At 39.4% G+C, this 20,463-nt stretch overlaps 1 protein-coding gene across 1 annotated transcript in view; it reads left to right on the top strand.

The window, feature by feature from the left end:
• DYTN (dystrotelin) overlaps positions 1-20,463 on the top strand; it is a 63,093-nt gene that overhangs the window by 33,711 nt on the left and 8,919 nt on the right. The window contains 3 exon segments of the mRNA XM_055398784.2: positions 11,262-11,421; positions 13,561-13,774; positions 13,777-14,061. Of these exon segments, the coding sequence (XP_055254759.2) occupies positions 11,262-11,421; positions 13,561-13,774; positions 13,777-14,061 (659 nt within the window).

Consider the following 20,463-nt stretch of genomic DNA (forward strand, 5'->3'; position numbering starts at 1 on the left):
GCAAGAATACACAGAAGAACTATACAAAAAAGATCTTCAAGACCCAGATAATCATGATGATGCGACACTCACCTAGAGCCAGACATCCTAGAATGCGAAGTCAAGTGGGCCTTAGGAAGCATCACTATGAACAAAGTTAGTGGAGGTGATGGAATTCCAGTTGAACTATTTCAAATCCTAAAAGATGATGCTTTTAAAGTGTTTCACTCAATATGCCAGCAAACTTGGAAAACTCAGCAGTGTCCACAGGACTGGAAAAGATCAGTTTTCATTCCAATCCCAAAGAAAGGCAATCCCAAAGAATACTCAAACTACTACACAACTGCACTCATCTCACATGCTAGCAAAGTAATGCTCAAAATTCTCCAAGCCAGGCTTCAACAGTAGGTGAACCGGGAACTTCCAGATGTTCAAGCTGGATTTAGAAAAGGCAGAGGCACCAGAGATCAAATTGCCAACATCCATTGGATCATTGAAAAAGCAAGAGAGTTCTAGAAAAACATCTATTTCTGCTTTATTGACTATGCCAAAGCCTTTGACTGTGTGGATCACAACAAACTGTGGAAAATTCTGAAAGATATGGGAATACCAGACCACCTGACCTGCCTCCTGAGAAATCTGTATGCAGATCAAGAAGCAACAGTAGAACTGGACATGGAACAACAGACTGGTTCCAAACTGGGAAAGGACTACCTCAAGGCTGTATATTGTCACCCTGCTTATTTAACTTATATGCAGAGTTCATCATGAGAAACACTGGGCTGGAAGAATCACAAGCTGGAATCAAGATTGCGGGAGAAATATCAATAAGTTCAGATATACAGATGACACCACCCTTATGGAAGAAACCGAAGAATAACTAAAGAGCCTCTTGATGAAAGTGAAAGAGGAGAGTGAAAAAGTTGACTTAAAACCCAACATTCAGAAAACTAAGATCATGGCATCCAGTCCCATCACTTCATTGCAAATAGATGGGGAAACAGTGGAAACAGTGTCAGACTTTGTTTTTTTGGACTCCAAAATCACTGCAGATGGTAATTGCAGCCATGAAATTAAAAGACACTTACTCCTTGGAAGGAAAGTTATGACCAACCTAGAGAGCTTATTAAAAAGCAGAGACATTACTTTGCAACCAAGGTCCATCTAGTCAAGGCTATGGTTTTTCCCGTGGTCATGTATGGATGTGAGAGTTGGACTGTGAAGAAAGCTGATCGCCGAAGAATTGATGCTTCTGAACTGTGGTGCTGGAGAAGACTCTTTAGAGTCCCTTGGACTGCAAGGAGATCAGTCCATCCTAAAGGAAATCAGTCCTGAATACCCATTGGAAAGACTGATGCTGAAGCTGAAACTCCAGTACTTTGGCCACCTGATGAGAAGAACTGTCTCACTGGAAAAGACCCTGATTTTGGGAAAGATTGAACACAGGAAGAAAAGGGGATGACAGAGGATGAGGTGGTTGGACGCCATCATTGACTCGATGCATATGTGTTGGAGTAAAGGCCGGGAGCTCGTGATGGATAGTGTGGCCTGGCATGCTGCAGTCCATGGGGTCACAAAGAGTCGGACAGGACTGAGCAACTGAACTGAAGGCATCTGGAGTGTGATGAGACAGGTTAGACAGAAGCCACTGCATTAGACAGAAAAAAATCAGAACAGTGGACTATGGTCCAGACCTTTCCTTTCTTCTCCAGGCAGAAGCTGAATTATTCTTATATTGTTGTTCAGTCAGTGTATCTTGATGGGAAGGAGGACCCAGGGCTTCCTTTTCCATCATCTTGACAGCGTCACTGTTGTTTTTTAAAGTGTTGTTGTTGTTCAGTCACTCAGTCGTGTCTGACTCTTTGCAACCCCACGGACTGCAGCATGCCAGGCTTCCCTGTCCTTCACCCTCTCTCAGAGCTTGCTCAAACTCATGTCCATTGAGTCAGTACTGTTATTAAACAATTATTCTTCTAGGAAAACTTTAAAATCATTTGTAATGTGCCAAATTAGTCTGTTAGTATTTCATTTAGATTTGCATTAAACCTATATGTCATTGTGGGAATATCTGTCATCTTTGTGGTATTTAGGTCTCTACTTTTTTCAGCTCTTTTTCTAGCTCTCAGTAAAAGGTTATATGTAGCTTATTTCTTATCATTCTTTGTTTCTCACTGGGAACACCCTGGGTATCACATATTTGTTGCTATTGTGAATAAAGGTTTTTCTAATTTTACCTTTTTTGTAATTAGATTGATGACGGTTGGATTTCTGAATCGTTATCTTGTAAAGGAAAGCCTTTCTGAACTCTTAGTCATTTCAAATATTGGTTTAGCTTGAATCTCTTGCTTCTAGGTAGGCAATCAAAAGGTTTGCTTCAGTTTCTTTCTTTCTAGTATCTAAACCTCTCATTTCTCTTTCATGTCTTCATTCCTGAGAGACTCCAGATCTTTTACAACAAAATTGAGTAATGCAAGAGATGATGAGGCTTGTATCAGATGATCTTAATTGTATCAGCTTTAATGGGGCACTTTTCTAGTATTTCTTCATTAAATACTATGGTGTTAGTTGTCTGTTTGAGATTCTTTCTAGTATGAGGAAAGTCATTTTCTTTTTCTTTTTTAAGAAGTTTTTTGAGGGGCAGGCAGTCAGAGTTGATTTTGAATTTATTTGTTCTATATGCCATGTTTTCTCTTCTTGGAAGCATTGCACTAATAGCATCCCTGATGGTAAATATTCCTGGGATTGTGGGGACTAAAAGCTAAACTTGTTTATAGTGAATTATTCTCTAACTACACTTTAGATTTTATTTGCTCATTTTTTATTTAGAATTACATTATTTATGAATCAGAATAGTCTCTCTCTCAATATAATTTTTGTTGGTTTTGAGCATTTGAGATTTGCTAGCTACACGTAAGCAACTAGATACTATTCATCTTAACAATTTATCTAACATAAGGACCATTTCTTTCTTTAAACAAAGTTCAAGAGTAAAAGATTAGGACATGGTAACCTTTATAATATTTAGATAAATTTTTCAGTTCACAGTTCAAGAGTTAAATAGACACAGTTCAAGAAAACCCTAGGACACTGGAATCTTTATAACATTTAGATAAATCTTTCTGTTTCTTCAAGCTCAATAATCTTTTCATACTTCTTCATACTTTCTTCAGTTAACTTTGATAATTTAATTTTCTTGAAAAAATTATCTGCTTCACTATTTTCAATTTTAATTAAGAAAGATATTTGAAACTTATCATTTCATTCATTTTTCAAATCTTCAAATTTCTTTTAATTCAACTCAAATATTCTTAGCTTTTACCCCAAGAGAATAAAGTGACATTTGTATCAGAAGGATCAAACTAAATATGTTGGGATTTCCTGTAATACCCTCAAAATACAAAACTGCATATCTGTCTTTGGCCCATTTAATACACTTAATTGCATAGATTTTCCTGAAGATAATGTATCAGGTTAATCTGATGTTCACAAGGATCAAGTACATCACAACTTTTCTATCCAGTTAAGAACTATGAATTAATGGCAACAGTGGTACATGCAGTTAATTATAACATGATTTGTATTGCCCGTTTGCAACATTTTTAGAAGACTGCATAGTGACATCCTAAGGAGGAACAAACCTATCTTTATTTCCATGTAGCTGAGGAACATGAATTTTTTCTTACCTGTTGCCCCCTAAAGAGTGGGCAGTTCCAACCCCAACACATGCTATCTCTGATGCAGATGTTCACTGCCTTAGTAGATAAAGTTTAACTTTGAGAGGACTCTGCCTATTCAATTTTGATATCTTTAAATTACTGCAGTGTCCATAGATATTAAGTCTCCTCCCAAAACTCCAAAATAAAGCTTACATACAGACAAGGCTTTCTTCTGCCCACAGTTCCTTAATTTGACAACTCAGTATCCTAAGATCCTATATATTATAATTTAAAAGTTGGGGAAGGGGGAAATTTAGTTCATCTGTACATAAAGAAAATGTTCAGGAATTTTCAAAGGCAAGAATTGAGAGAGGAAAGTGAAAGAAACATAAGAGAGAGAGGAAACTTAAAAAAGCAAAATCCCAGTGAAATATTTTTCATCAAAGGGATTAGAAATGCTTCCTGTTTTTTTAAGCATACTTTCTGCAACTACTTTATCGTGTTTTCAATCAGTTGTTGATTTGCCCTCCCATGTGTAACTCCACTTGTAGGCGTTCCTTTCATCATCGTAATCAGTACAGTCAGACCCTAAGGAAGGTCTTCAAAATATGATCATCTGTGATGTTTTTCAATCAAAGAGAAATTAGAGTTCCTATATTGCAGTTGTTCTGGGTAGAAGTGTGAGTGGAGAGTAAGCCTTGTGACCGCCCAGGAGTGGGCTGTGCAGCTGCCTGTGGGTGATGGTCTTTCAGGTCTGTGTGTGTTTTCATCAGCAGCTCAGGCAGCCGAGCCCCTCAGACTACCTCACTGCACACCCAACAAGGCTGGCTGGAGTGCCTGCAGAGAGCTAGAGTTATGCATGGGGGGACAAATGAAAAGCTGCTCCTCTTTCTGCTTTGAATAAAAGAGGAAGAAAAGTCATTTTCACAAAGCAGCATGTTTCATTTTTAAATTTTTTATATTTTTTTTAATTGGAGCGTAATTGCTTTACAATGTTTTATTAGTTTCTGCTGTACAACAGAGTAAATCAGTTATATGTATACATAAATCTCCTCCCTCTAAAGTCTCCCTCCCACCCCTGCCCGCATCTCACCCCTCCGGGTCATCTCAGAGCACTGAGCTGAGCTCTCTGTGCTATACAGCGGCTTCTCACTAGCTATCTGTTTTACACATGGTAGCGTATGTATCTGAAGAAGGGAATGGCAACCCACTCCAGGATTTTTGTCTGGAGAATTCCATGGACAGAGAAGCCTAGTGGACTACAGTCCATGGGGTGGCAAAGAGTCTGACGTGACCGAACACTAACACTTTCACTTTTCAGTGTATATGTATCAATCCTACTCTCCCAGTTCATCTCGCCCACTCCCCCACTGTGTCCACACATCCATTCTCTACATCTTCAGCTCTATTCCTGTCCTGAAAACATTTAAGATTATACAAATAAGACTTGAACCTGTTTGTCTTATATTTTAAAACAGTTAAAATGTTACAGATAAGGGTAAAGTCCTTTTCAGCCATAATTCCCAGTCCAAATCTGGTCCCTGGTTTTCTAGAGATTATCAGTTTGGGGTATATCTTGCAGACCTCATACTACACATACAACTATTCAAATATTCATATGTGTGTGTGTGTGTGCCCAAAGGGGACAAATGACTATTATCTATTAAACTTAAAATCTGGAGGAAAGAACTTAAAACCTAGAACTTGCACATATATGCACAAGAAGGTATGAACCACTTTGTTCACTGCAACACTGCTTATTAATTCTGAAAAGCTGGAAACAGCCTAATATCCTCCCACTGCAAATGACTAAATAAGCTATGATACCTGTTCTCTGGATATACCATGATACATCCATATGTGCTAACCTTTAATGCTTCTCAATTGCAGAATGGTATGTATCATATGATAACATTGATAGTAATGATGTAGATTTCACTGATTCACTGTGACCTATGCTAGGCATGTAGAAATTGTTTGAATACTTGAATGAAGAGATAGATAGGCACAAGTCACTCAGAAGGGCCACAAAGAGCAGGTACCCAATCAGAGAATGTGACTTCAAGTCTGTAGCTCACTTTTTTCCCCTGTCCCACCCTCTTTCTCTTGTAGGCTATTCTATGGAAGAACATTCCCCAGGTGCCTAGTCCCTCTTCAGATTATTTATAGGGAGGAGAGAAGGCCACAGAGTATAGCCACAGCTGCCTATCAATGTAGAATAATGAAATCTAATCTCCCATCCAGACTTGTAGATTGGTACATGGTGCCCCAGGAGCCTGGGCCAGGCTGGGTCAGGTCAGGACTTGTTCTTAAGGTGCAGTTCAGGAAGTAGCGAAGTTTGGTGAGAAAATCCTGTATGAGAACTGAGTTGATGATGATTAACTCAGAGAGACTCGGTGAATGCAGAGAAATGATGAATCTCGGTGCACATGAAATGGAGAGATAAGAAACTTTCAGTAGGAGGTACAAGTGAAAGATTTCTTGAGACAAGAGAAATAAAATAATTCAGTTGCTTTTTGAAGACGCCTTTGGGGAAGACGTTCTGGGTAGCAACGAAACTTAGGCAAAAGACTATTGTGACTTAGTTTTAAAACCTAAAAATTTTACTCATGTTTGTATACCTTTAGAGAAAAATGTCTCATGTAAAAATGAGATGATGTGGTTGCACTTTGGGCATACAAACACTCATCACTTTTTGAAAAAGAAAAAATTTTGAAATATCATTATCACGTTATTATGAATTTTTAGGAATATGGACCAAATTCAAATCAAAGACTTATTTTCTCTATTTCTTGCTTCTCTAGACCATAGTCAGCATTAAGAATGAACTGTGGAGAACCCACGAATCCATTAATGCTCTCCATAGAGACAGAAAGTAGGAACCACATGTATGTGGACAAATACTAACAGCAGAGACACATCAATAGCATCATACTTTGCTTTTATAGAAAAAAATTTTGCAAAGTTTTTACTGCATTGTTTCTAATCTGGAATTAGTCCTTAAATGGAGAAATCCTGTGATTCCATATGAAGGTAACAGGGAGATTTGAGTGGTTAAGCATAACAAAAACCACTTGGATAGTTAGATTAAGTTTTAGGTTTTAGTTTATTTTATTCCTTGAAATTTGCTTAAGCATTTTCAATGAGGTATTCTGTGTGTCTCTTGTGTGTCTTACCTGCTTCTATAGAAATCAGTATACCTACTCTAGCAGCATCTTTCTCAAAGGTTTGTTAGGTTGGTTGGAAACTGTTTACCATCTTATTGTGTCTCAAAGGCAGATCATTCTTTGAGTCCCTGTATCCTGTTGTCATTCCTTTAGAAGACAGAATTCCTGGCCCTCAATAGGAAGGACCCCTGAGGGAAGATCTTTGTTTGCAGGCACAATACTTGGTATCTAGTAGATGCTCAGTAAACTAATGTATAAATATATGTCAATAAATATGTATTAAAATAAAAATGCTGTCAATAAATTTATTGAGCATTTAATATAGATTCATCATATATATACCCATATATACATAATGAGATGTGCTTCATAATATAAAAATATGATAGATAAGGAACATTTAAAAATTCTGTAATTCATTAAAAGAACCTTAACAACACTTTTTAAAATAATTTAATGTTAAAAACAATGTTGATCTTTTTTTATCTTTTTCATGATGTCAGTTCAGTTCAGTTCAGTCGCTTAGTCATGTCTGACTCTTTGTGACCCCATGGACTGCAGCACGCCAGGCCTCCCTGTCCATTACCAACTCCCAGAGTTTACTCAAACTCATGTCCATAGAGTCAGTGCTGCCATCCAACCACCTCATCCTCTGTCGGCCCATTCTCCTCCCTCCTCCAATCTTTCCCAGCATCAGGGTCTTTTCAAATGAGTCGGTTCTTCACATCAGGTGGCGAAAGTATTGGAACTTCAGCTTCATCATCAGTCCTTCCAATGAATATTCAGGACTGATTTCCTTTATCATGGGCTGGTTGGATCTCCTTGCAATCCAATGGACTCTCAAGAGTCTTCTCCAACACCACAGCTCAAAAGCATCAATTCTTCAGCACTCAACTTTCTTTAGAGTCCAGCTCTCACATCCATACATGACTATTGGAAAAACCATAGCTTTGACTAGATGGACCTTGGTTGGCAAAGTAATGTCTCTGCTTTTTAATATGATATGCTAGCTAGGTTGGTTATAGCTTTGCTTCCAAGGAGCCAAGCGTCTTTTAATTTCATGGTTGCAGTCATCATCTGCAGTTATTTTGGAGCCCAAGAAAATAAAATCTCTCACTGTTTCCATTGCTTCCCCATCTATTTGCCATGAAGGGATGGGACCAGATGCCATGATCTTGGCTTTCTGAATGTTGAGTTTTAAGCCACCTTTTTCACCCTCTTTCACTTTCATCAAGAAGCTCGTTAGTTCTTCTTCACTTTCTGCCGTAAGGGTGGTATCATCTCCATATCTGACGTTAATGGTATTTCTCCTGCAATCTTGATTCCAGCTTGTGCTTCATCCAACCTGGCATTTCTCATGATGTACTCTGTATATAAGTTAAATAAGCAGGGTGACAATATACAGCCTTGACGTACTGCTTTCCCAATTTGGAACCAATCAGTTATTCCATGTCCAGTTCTACTGTTGCTTCTTGACCTGTATACAGGTTTCTCAGGAGGCAGGTCAGGTGGTCTGGTATTCCCATCTCTTTCAGAATTTTCCACAGTTTGTTATGATCCACACAGTCAAAGGTTTTGGCATAGTCAATAAAGCAATAGATGTTTTTCTGGAACTCTCTTACTTTTTCAGTGATCCCATGGATGTTGGCAATTTGATCTCTGGTTCCTCTGCCTTTTCTAAATCCAGCTGAACATCTGGAAGATACGGAAAGTAAATTAGAAATAAACTTAAGGAAAATAGTATAGAAATAAAAAGGCATTTTTGAAACACAAAATGTAGAAATAAAAAGGAAACTTTGAAATTTAATTCTTAAAATAACTGAACCAAGAATTCTGTCTTAAAGAATGACAACAGGATACAGAAACGCAAGGAATGATTTGTCCTTTGAAACATAGTAATAGTATCTCAAGCTATTGTTTTAAACTAAATGATTCCATTTTATATACTTCATACCCACTAAATACACCTTTGGTCTCCTAGTAAAGTATTTATCAACACAAAGAATACCAGTGTGAACTTAACTAATGAGTAAAATCTATGTGAAAGTTTCATCTTTGTTCCTGTCTACACTACTGTGTTCATCAAAGATTTGGATAAAACAGTAGAAAGCATACTTCACAAATGTGTGTGACATGATACCGAAAGGCATAGATAATAAATCAAAATAGAGTCTTAAATCTCTAAGATGCTGCAGTCTGGAATAGTGGGGCAATTAATAAAGACTAGATTTTAAAAGATTAAATGTAAACCCTATAAGTATAGGCCCAGGTTCACAGTGAATGGTGTGGAAAGGCCTGAGATAGTATAGTCAACTGTAAGTTTAATAACAGACCACAGTGTGTCACTGATCATTTAAAAAGCAATGTCGTCTCAGGCTACAGTACAAGGAAGAGTATCATTACTAGCTATCTGTTACTCTCTACTAGGTGCTGATCAAGGAAAGTAACTATCACTACTCTGTACAGGATTAATTTGCCTTGTGAATATTTGTGTTCTGTTTGAAGGCCTCCTACATGTGAGATTCAGGCTCCTTAACTTCAGAGAGCGAAACTACATATAAAGATCTAGTTTATAAAGACGGATTTCAGATCATTTGAAAGGAATTATTTCTCAAATAATCTGAACCGTGTTAGCAATGAATATTTGCCTGGAAATATGGGCACTAGGTAAATTATGTTCACCAGAAACTCTTTATGATAATTTCTCCATTGAAAAAAAAAATAGTCAGAAAAGAAATGCAGGCTTTCCCTTCTTTCGCCTAGATTATCAAAGATAGGAATGTGTGTCTATGAGTTGTTCAAACATGGTGGACGGGCCAGAAAGGAGGGAGGGGATGGCAGTGATGTCATTACTGGTCATAACAAGCACAACACTCTACATGTAGAAAATACTGTCTAGAGAAGCTTTTGGAGAATGTTTCTTGTTGTCTGCTATGTAAAATCTCTCAGTTGACTCTTTTCTGGAAAGTCCATCATAAAGATGTACTTGAAATTCTAGTTACAATCAAAGATTTTAAAGTCAGGCCCTTATTCCACCTGTGTGGCTATCTGGAAGTGTGAGGGCCATCTTTTAGAGATGCCTGCTTTGGATAGGAACCCCAGCTAAATTCCAAGACCTCTCCACTATCTGTGGCAATTAAAAATTTCAAAGGCTCTAACACTGAAAATGTTTGCTTCCTACCAGGGAGCCAATTTCCACAAATTCCACAGATAGAACAGTACTGGTCAAGGAATAAGACTGTAATTTAAAAAGCCAATTTTAGTTGTATATGTACTTTGTAACAGAAACGGTTTTAGGCCTGGGTTTGGGGATATGACAAGAAGCGAAATAGAAAAAACAAAAAGTTGCCAGAATAAAGACACAATAAGTAATTATTAAGTAATAGAATAAGTAAAATAGGAGTGAAATAACAAGTAAAGCTGGTAGTGTGTCATAAAAGTGACTATCCAGAAGTCTGAAGGCTCGAGACTAAGTCAAAGTCTAGGATTGTGTCATGTTCCGTAACAATTAGATGTGGCAAAAATCCATGGAGTCAAGGAGATGGGAAGGACTAGGGAAGGAGCTGGGAGACAGTGGAGGCGAGGTTGGGGGTTCTGGTTTGCAGTTTCAAGTAGAGCAGTGAGGGAGAGCCTCACTGAGGGTATAATGGTGAGTGGAGGCTTAAAGATGATGAGATGAGTTGAGCAAAAACCTAGGGGAAGGAGGATTCCAGACAGAGCCAACTCTTAGGGGAGTTCAAGCAGTTGCTAAGAGCTCTGTGTGACTGAAGGACAGTCAGTGAGCAGGAGAAATTAGAGATGAGGTAAAGGAAGGAAGGGAAATCCTGGCCATCTTATCAAGTTTTGGCTGCCTCTGGAAGGACTTCGTTTTATTCTAAATAAAGAGGGGGAAACACTGGAGGACTTTGAGCAGAGGAGTGACATGACCTCCCTCATGTTATGAATTACTCTGACTACTTGATTCATTTTGAAACCAATGAACAACTAGATGTAGGATGAGAAGCCAAGACAGACCCAGAATTTATGAATTGCATGATTGTTCCTTCCCTCGTGGTCTTGGTCAGATGTTAGGTATTTAGCCATGACACGCATGCCGTCATTCTAAATGCAGTATTTGTGGACAGAAGGATGATGAATAAAGTCAATATTCACATTTAAGGAGCTGCTGAAGGTATGCTGTCAAAAGTAGTCTGTAACAGGCATGATGAGTTTCTGAAAACACTTCTAAAAACACTGAAATTCTTGGGAGAATTGTGTATATGGTAGACATGAGAAACAGCTGTACAGGGTGAACAGGTTAAAGCAGGACTGATGAATGTTAGGTGTTATTAGTCAAATTCAGGCTTCTCTAGCTCCTTCTCCCACAGAGAGGACCCAGAGTACATTTCACTAGGGCTCTTGCATCTTGCTATACTGGTGTCTTGCCCTTCCAAGCCACTTAGACCTGTCCTCTTTGCAGGCTCCTTAAAAAGCGGTTAAACCAATACAAAGACAAGTTGCAAGCCATATATGCCTTCCAGGAAGAAAAAAGTTGCAGATATGATACAAAGATTTGCGAACTCACAGTCAATCAGGACAGTCTGTGGACCAAGCTGCAGCTAATGGGACAGGATCTACAGGTATAGAATGTGGGAGACACTAGCCATCTGGACGGTCTGGAGGTCTGACCTAGAATCCTTGGGCTGAGGGTGGGCTGCAGCCTGAGGCTCTTGCTCCTCACTCTGATCAGCCTCCTCCCTTTCCCACTTTTCTCCATACCCTAATCAACTCCCCCTTTCATCAGCCAGATAATATCTTCCACTTTTCTGAAGGTGATACCATTGGGAGAGAACAGCATGGGTACCATTTACGAACAGTAGACTTGGGGCAAAGAGGTACTTTATAGCATTGATTCTTAAACCTTTAGTCTCAGCACCCCTTTTAGATTCTTAGAATTTTTTGAGGGTCCCAGAGAGCTTTTGTGAGTGATATCTATTGCTATTTACCCTAATAAATATTAAGACTGATAAGTGGTTTTAAAATAAATTTAACTAATTTGAAAATGAAAATAATAAATTTATAATATAACATTTTAAACAGTAATTATATATTCTTGTGTGTGTGTGTTAGTTTCTCAGTCGTGTCCGACTCTTTGCAACCCCATGGACTATAGCCCACCAGGCTCCCCTGTCCATGGAATTCTCCAGGCAAGAATAGTAGAGTGGGTAGCCATGCCCTCCTTCAGGGGAATCTTCCCAACCCAGGGACTTAACCCAGGTCTCCTACATTGCAGGTGGATTCTTTACCATCTGAACCACAAGGGAAGCCCATATATTCTTATATATGTATTTAATTAGAAGACTGGCATTGTTTTATGTTTTTTACAAATCTATTTAATGTCTGGCTTCACAAAGACAGTTGAATTTTTCCTGCTTCAGCATTCAGTCTGTTGCAAGATGTTTTGGCTGAAGTATGTGAAGAAATATGGCCTCACACAGATTTGCAGATGAAAAAGGAAGGAGCATTTTAGTAGCCTTTTCAGATAATTGGAGATCTTCCTTGATACCAAATCCAAACATAATAAATGATTGTTTCTTAAGAAAATGGTTGCAATATTGAATCTGAAACCACATGCCTTTTACACCCTGTTTCATTAAGACACAATATTCTGTTGTGCTTTTTGAATGAATCTTCTATCTAGGCATGATTTTGTACCATCATACATTGGTCAGTTGGAATTTGCCAAGCTATGCTGACCTTCCTAATGCTCACCCATTTCATTATACAAGATTTTAAAAATCATATTCATTAATATTACCATGAATCTTGTCAGAAAAGCCTTTAAGAATTGGAATGGAGACAAGCTCGTGGTAGTGGATGCAAGTTTTCCAAAATTCTAATGTTTGCTTAAAAGCTCAGCTATTAAAATTGTCCTCAGAGAGCATTGTTTTCCTTACTGTAATAGTTTTACTTCATTCATTTTTGAAAAAGATGTTTGCCAAATACCAAAGCCTAATTCTTTTGCATAGAGACAATTTTTATATTTTAGTCAACATCAGAAATGTTTTATGAATACATACATCACATTTCATCACATACAATATTAAGGAGACATGTTGCTGAGAAAAACAAGAATTTTTGCTACATCTTCAAGGATATTCTTTTTTTGTTTTTTATTGGAGTATAGTTGATATACAATGTTGTGTTCATTTCAAGTATACAGGAAAGTGATTCAGTTATACATAAATACATATATTCCTTTTCAGATTCTTTTCCATAAAGGTTATTACAAGATATTGAATATAGTTCCCTGTGCTATAGAAAGGTCTCAGGGACCTCCAGGAGTCTGTGGACCGCACTTAGAGACCTGTGCTTTATAGGCTGCACATTCCCTAGATTTCATACCTATGGCTTATTTTGAAACCTATCTAAGTAGATCATTATGAAATTTTTATTGTAATATTTTTATCTATCAATTAAATATATCATGACATTTTCAGATATTCCTTTGGTATTTTAGAACTTGAACTTTCAGAACCTAGAGTTTTCCAAAATTCCTTATGATTATTCCCTGTGATCTTCTTAGAATCTAAACTGTTCTAACTTTTGTAGACAGTTTTAGGGTGACATTGAATTAGTAGCATAAAATAAAATTGCTGATAATGTAGAGACAAAAAAGAAAATATTGCATTAAAATTTCCTATTGAAATATTGAAATTTAACACATAACGAAAAAGTAAGAAAAATGTTAATTTCTTCATAACATTATCTTTACCTAGGCAATGTTGCAGCCCCTCCACCCTTCATCTTTTTCCTGGCAGAATGTGATTGCCAAGGGTGACCACGGAAAGGGTGAAGAAAGATTTCAGAAAAGGGGAGGAGATTCTTCCCAGATCAAGGGTTCCACTGAGGATGGTTCACAACAGGAAACACTTCCTAGGTCCACCATGATTAATGGAAGCCACCGAGGTCTAGCACCTGCAAAACATGCTCTACCAACTCAGAATTACCAGAGGCCACCTCAAAGCCGAGGCCAGTGCAAAGCCCCAGGGCACAGAAGACCTCAAAGGAAACCTCTAGTGCCCTGCCCAGTTCCCAGGAAGGACAGCTGCAGGACATCCCCAAAATTCCTCCTGTTGAAATGACCAGTCTTGCTCTGGCACCAGTGGAAAGGAAAGGGCCAATGAACATACAGGAGGGGAAGACTGAGCTAGAGGAAGAAGAACTGCAAGAACTGTTGTCAAAACTCGCAGATGCCTTCACTCTAGATACGCCTTCTGGTAAGATTCTCACAATCATTAGAGGTAGTGATGGCCAGGGGGTCAGGCTGCCTTTTAAAACACTTGAGTCCATAATATTAGCCCAACAGCTGTAATTCATCTAGTGAGTAACCAAATTGAGTCTTTTGGACATTAATAGCCTCTTTGATGAAGTACGAAATGGCAACCCACTCCTGTATGCTTGCCTGGAGAATTCCATGGATAGAGAAGCCTGATGGGCTCCAGTACATGGGGTTGCAAACAGTTGGATATGACTGAGCGACTGAACACACGTGCATAACCTCTTTGAACTTGATTTCTAGTATTGCCTAATTGATAGTGTTATTGTGAGCCTTAGAAGTGATAAGCCATATGAGATTTTATTATAGCACCTGGCACATACCAAGAATTCAATAAATGGCTATTATTTTGTTGTGGCAATTGTCATTATCAATAGTACTAAAACATATATAACCACAGCCTGATGTGACCCTTTTAAAATGAGAATAAGAATGATAGTCTTTCTCTGGAGTGTAATTGATGAATGTTTCTACAAGTAACACCGTCATCATCATCACCCTTATAAGCTGTGCTTGTTGCTAAATCCGAGGGTTCTTTTTATTAATACTTCTTTATTATAGCTATTTCTTCTGTTTTGCAGTGACATTGTCTTATTTATAGAAGATTTTGTCATCTTAATATATCTATATCTGTATTTACATCCCTTTCTTTTTAAGATCTTTTATGTTGGAATGAGTCATCTAGAGACCAGCGATAAAACAAAGGTTAATATTCTCATATGTTTTTGCATCAGAGAAGACCTTCCCCAGATATTTCTGAGTTGATGTATTAGCTTAGTAGAACTGCCATAATGAAGAATCACTGATCAGGGGGATTAAACAATTAAATTTTTTCCCTCACGCTTCTGGATGCTAGAAGCTGGAGATCAAGGTATAAGCAGCATTGGTGTCTTCTAAGGCCTCTTTCCTTGGCTTGTCAATGACTGTCTTCTCCTTGTGTTTTCACACCATTTCCCTCCATGCATGTCTCTATAATGGGCTTCCCAGGTGGCTCAGTAGTAAAGAAACTGCTGCCAATGCAGGAGACATGGGTTTCATCTCTGGGTCAAGAATATCCTTGGAGAAGAGAATGGCAACCTGCTCCAGTGTTCTTGCCTAGAAAATTCCATGAACAGAGGAGCCTGGTGAGCTATAGTCCCAGTCCATGGGATCCCAAGAAGAGTCAAACACAACTTAGTGGCAAAATAACAAAATGTCTCTATCCAAATTTCTTCTTTTTTATAAGTCCACTGCTCATATTGGGTTAGGATCCAGCCACACAAAGTTCATTTAATTTAATTAACTCTTTAAAGACTCTATCCAGAAATATAGTCACATTTGGAGACAGTGGAAGTGGAACTTCAGTATAAAAATTTAGGAAGGGAAACACGATAGCAGTTGGTGAGCTGTAAGTTGGGAACATGATAATGTCAGTTAAATATTGAACTTGGTAGAGCCAAGTCAATGAAGTAATTACTGGGTAATTCTAAAAATATCTACTGTGAATAGAGCTGAGTTTTAATCCTGTATTAGAGAAAGTAAAATCACAAAAATGCCAGAAGTATGCTCAGACTGCCTGAGATAAAGACTAGATGAGAACTCTTTTTGCCTGATTCTTAGGCCAACACAAGATTCCACCCACTTATTTCCATCTAAACTTCACTGGGGTCATGATGAGTATTCCAAGATAAAGTCAATATCCACTAGACCTTTTTAGGAAAATTTCACATAAAAATATGGTTTTTATTTTAGAAACTCTTCTAGGATTTCACATACTCATCCCATTTTTATTTTTTGTTTTTGTTTCTCCAATTGAATTTATGAAAGCTATTGATTTTTAAAATATTAAAAATGTTGGGTTAGCCCTCACAAGTGTGGTTCGTGTCATATTCTTGACAGACTACATCTGCTACACACATTTGGGAGACAATATCCCAGCACTGTCTACTGGCATAAGATGGTGGAGTAGAAGGACATGCGCTCATCTTCTCCTGCGAGAACTCCGAAACTACAGCTCACAGCTGAACAACCATTGACTGGAGAATGTTGGATCTTGCCAAAAAAGATACCCCATGTCCAAGGGCAAAGGAGAAACCCCAGCAAGATGGTTGGAGAGGCAAAATCACATTTAGAATCAAACACCTTACCCACCAGAGATGCTCAAAGGGCTCAAACATACCTTGTGCACACCGGGACCCAGACACCCCACAGAGACTGAGCCAGAACTGTGTTTGAGAGTCTCCTGTGGAGGTACAGCTCAGCAGTGGCCTGCCACAGGGGCAGGGGCTCTGGGTGCAGCAGACCTGGGTATGCATAAGCCCTCTTGGAGGAGGTCGCCATTAACCCCACCACAGAGCCGCCAGAAATTACTGGGGAAACAGACTCTTGGAGGGCAAAAACTGAACCTTGTGTGCACCAGGACCCAGGAGAAAGGGGCAGTGACCCCACAAGAGACCGACCCAGACTTGCCTGTGAGTGTCCAGGAGTCTCCAGCAGAGGTGTAGGTCAATGGTGGCCTGCTGCAGGGTCGGGGGCACTGAGTGTAGCAGTGTAGGACCTTTTGAAGGAGGTCACCATTATCTTCACTATCTCCACCATAGTTTGGCTTCAGGTCAAATAACAGGGAGGGAATACAGCCCATTCATCAACAGAAAATTAGATCTAAGATTTACTGAGCATAGCCCAGCAGAACAAGACCCAATTTCCCCCTCAGTCAGTCTGTCATCAGGAAGCTTCCATAAACCTCTTATCCTTATCATCAGAGGGCAGACAGAATGAAAACCACCAGAGAAACTAACCAAACTACTCACATGGACCACAGCCTTGTCTAACTCAATGAAATTATGAGCCATGCATGTAGGGCCACCCAAGACGGATGAGTCATGGTGGAGAGTTCTGACAAAACGTGGTCCACTGGGAAGGGAATGGCAAACCACTTAAGTATTCTTACCTTGAGAACCTCATGAACAGCATGAAAAGGTAAAAAGATAGGACACTGAAAGATGAACCCCCCAGGGTAGTAGGTGCCCGATATGCTATGGGAGATCAGTGGAGAAATAACTCCAGAAAGAATGAAGAGACGGAGCCAAAGCAAAAACAACACTCAGTTCTGGATGTGACTGGTGATGGAAGTAAAGTCTGATGCTGTGAAGGGCGATATTGCATAGGAACCTGGAATGTTAGGTCCATAAATCAAGGCAAATTGGAAATGGTCAAACAGGAGATGGCAAGAGTAAACATTGACATTTTCGAATCAGTGAACTAGAATGGACTGGAATGGGTGACTTTAACTCAGATGACCATTATATCTACTACTGAGGGCAAGAATCCCTTAGAAAAAATGGAGTAGCCCTCATAGTCAACAAAAGAGTCTGAAATGCAGTACTTGGATGCAATCTCAAAAACGACAGAACGATCTCTGTTCATTTCCAAGCAAACCATTTAAGATCACAATAATCCAAGTTTGTGCCCCAACCAGTAACACTGAAGGAGCTGAAGTTGAATGGTTCTATGAAGACCTACAAGACCTTCTAGAACTAACACCCAAAAAAGATGTCCTTTTCATTATGGGGGACTGGAATGCAAAAATAGGAAGTCAAGAGATACCTGGAGTAACAGGCAAATTTGGCCTTGGAGTACAAAATGAAGCAGGTCAAAGGCCAACAGAGCTTTGCCAAGAGAATGCACTGGTCATAGCAAACATCATCTTCCAACAACACAAGAGAAGACTCTACACATGGACCTCACCAGATAGTCAATACCGAAATCAGATTGATTATATTCTTTGCAGCCAAAGATGGAGAAGTTTTATACAGTTAGCAAAAACAAGACCAGGAGCTGACTGTGGCTCAGATCATAAACTCCTTATTGCCAAATCAGACTTAAATTCAAGAAAGTAGGGAAAACCACTAGGCCATTCAGGTATAACCTAAATCCCTTATGATTATACAGTGGAAGTGACAAATAGATTCAAGATCTGATAGACAGAGTGCCTGAAAAACTATGGATGGAGGTTCATGACACTGTACAAGAGGCAGTGATGAAGACCAGAGTTCCAAAGAATACACGGAGGGATAAGAAAGTCTTCCTCAGTGATCAGTGCAAAGAAACAGAGGAAAACAATAGACCGGGAAAGACTAGCAATCTCTTCAGAAATTTAGAGATACCAAGGAAACATTTCATGCAAAGACGGGCACAATAAAGGACATAAATGGTATGGACCTAACAGAAACAGAAGATATTAAGAACAGGTGGCGAGAATACACAAAAGAACTATACAAAAAAGATCTTCATGACCCAGATAACCACAATGTGTGATCACTCATCTAGAGCCAGACATCCTGGAGTCTGAAGTTAGGTGGGCCTTAGGAAGCATCACTATGAACAAAGCTAGTGGATGTAGTGGAATTCCAGTTGAGCTATTTCAAATCCTAAAAGGCGATGCTATGAAAGTGCTGCACTCAATATGCCAGCAAATTTGGAAAACTCAGCAGTGGTCACAGGACTGGAAAAGGTCAGTCTTCATTCCAATCCCAAAGAAAGGCAATGCCAAAGAATGCTCAAACTACCACACAATTGCACTCACCTCACACACTAATAAAGTAATACTCAAAATTCTCCAAGCCAGGCTTCAACAGTACATGAACTGTGAACTTCCAGATGTTCAAACTGGTTTTAAAAAAGGCAGAGGAACCAGAGATCAAATTGCCAGCATTTGTTGGATCATAGAAAAAACAAGAGAGTTCCAGAAAAAGTCTACTTCAGCTTTATTGAATATGCCAAAACCTTTGACTGTGTGGATCACAACAAACTGTGGAAAATTCTGAAAGAGATGGGAATACCAGATCACCTGACTTACCTCCTGAGAAATCTATATGCAGGTCAGGAAGCAACAGTTAGAACTGGACATGGAACAACAGACTGGTTCCAAATAGGAAAAGGAGTACATCAAGGCTGTATATTGTCACCCTGCTTATTTAACTTATATGCAGAGTACATCATGAGAAATGGTGGGCTGGATGAAGCACAAGCTGGAATCAAGATTGCGGGCGAAATATCAATAACCTCAGATATGCAGATGACACCACTCTTATGGCAGAAACTGAAGAAGAACTAAAGAGCCTCTTGATGAAAGTGAAAGAGTAGAGTGAAAATGTTAGCTTAAAACTCAACATTCAGAAAACTAAGATCATGGCATCTGGTCCCATCCCTTCATCGCAAATAGATGGGGAAGCAATGGAAACAGTGAGAGATTTTATTTTCTTGGACACCAAAATCACTGCAGATGGTGACTGCAGCCATGAAATTAGAAGATGCTTACTTCTTGGAAGAAAAGTTATGACCAACCTAGACAGCATATTAAAAAGCAGAGACATTACTTTGCCAACCAAGGTCCATCTAGTCAAAGCTATTTTTCCAGTGGTCATGTATGGATATGATAATTGGACTGTAATGAAAACTGTGCACCGATGAATTGATGCTTTTGAACTGTGGTGTTGGAGAAGACTCTTGAGAGTCCTTTGGACTGCAAGGAGATCCAACCAGTCCATCCTAAAGGAAATCAGTCCTGAATGTTCGTTGGAAGGACTGAAGCTGAAGCTGAAACTCCAATACTTTGGCCACCTGATGTGAAGAACTGATTCAATGGAAGAGACCCTGATGTTGAGAAAGATTGGAGGCGGGAGAAGAAGGGGCCGACAGAGAATGAGATGGTTGGATGGCAGCACTGACTCAACGGACATGAGTTTGAGTAAACTCCAGGAGTTGGTGATGGACAGGGAAGCCTGGTGTGCTGCAGTCCATAGGGTTGCAAAGATTCAAACATGACTGAGGGATTGAACTGAGCTGACTGATCACAGTTTGATACCTAAAAGTTCCATGCATATTTTAAGTAGCTTTACCAAGGTCTATACATATAAATAGAGCTTCCCTGGTAGTTCAGCTGGTAAAGAATCTGCCTGCAATGTAAGAGACCCCAGTTCGATTCCTGGGTCGGTAAGCTCCCCTGGAGAAGGGATAGGCTACCCACTCCAGTATTCTTGGGTTTCCCTTGTGGTTTAGACGGTAAAGAATCCGGCTGCAATTCGTGAGACCTGGGTTTGATCCCTGGGTTGGGAAGATCCCCTGGAGGAGGGCATGGCAACCCACTTCAGTATTCTTGTTTGGAGAATCCCCATGGACAATGGAGCCTGGCAGACTACAGTGCATGGTGTCACAAAGAGTCGGAAATGTCTGAGTGGCTGCTGCTGCTGCTGCTGCTAAGTCACTTCAGTCTTGTCCGACTCTGTGTGACCCCATAAATGGAAGCCCAGGCTCCCTGTCCCTGGGATTCTCCAGGCAAGAACACTGGAGTGGGTTGCCATTT

The sequence above is a fragment of the Moschus berezovskii genome, chromosome 2 (assembly GCF_049115385.1).
Source record: "Moschus berezovskii isolate FMDL1 chromosome 2, NW_MosBer_1.0, whole genome shotgun sequence".
NCBI classification, from domain to species: Eukaryota; Metazoa; Chordata; class Mammalia; order Artiodactyla; family Moschidae; genus Moschus; species Moschus berezovskii.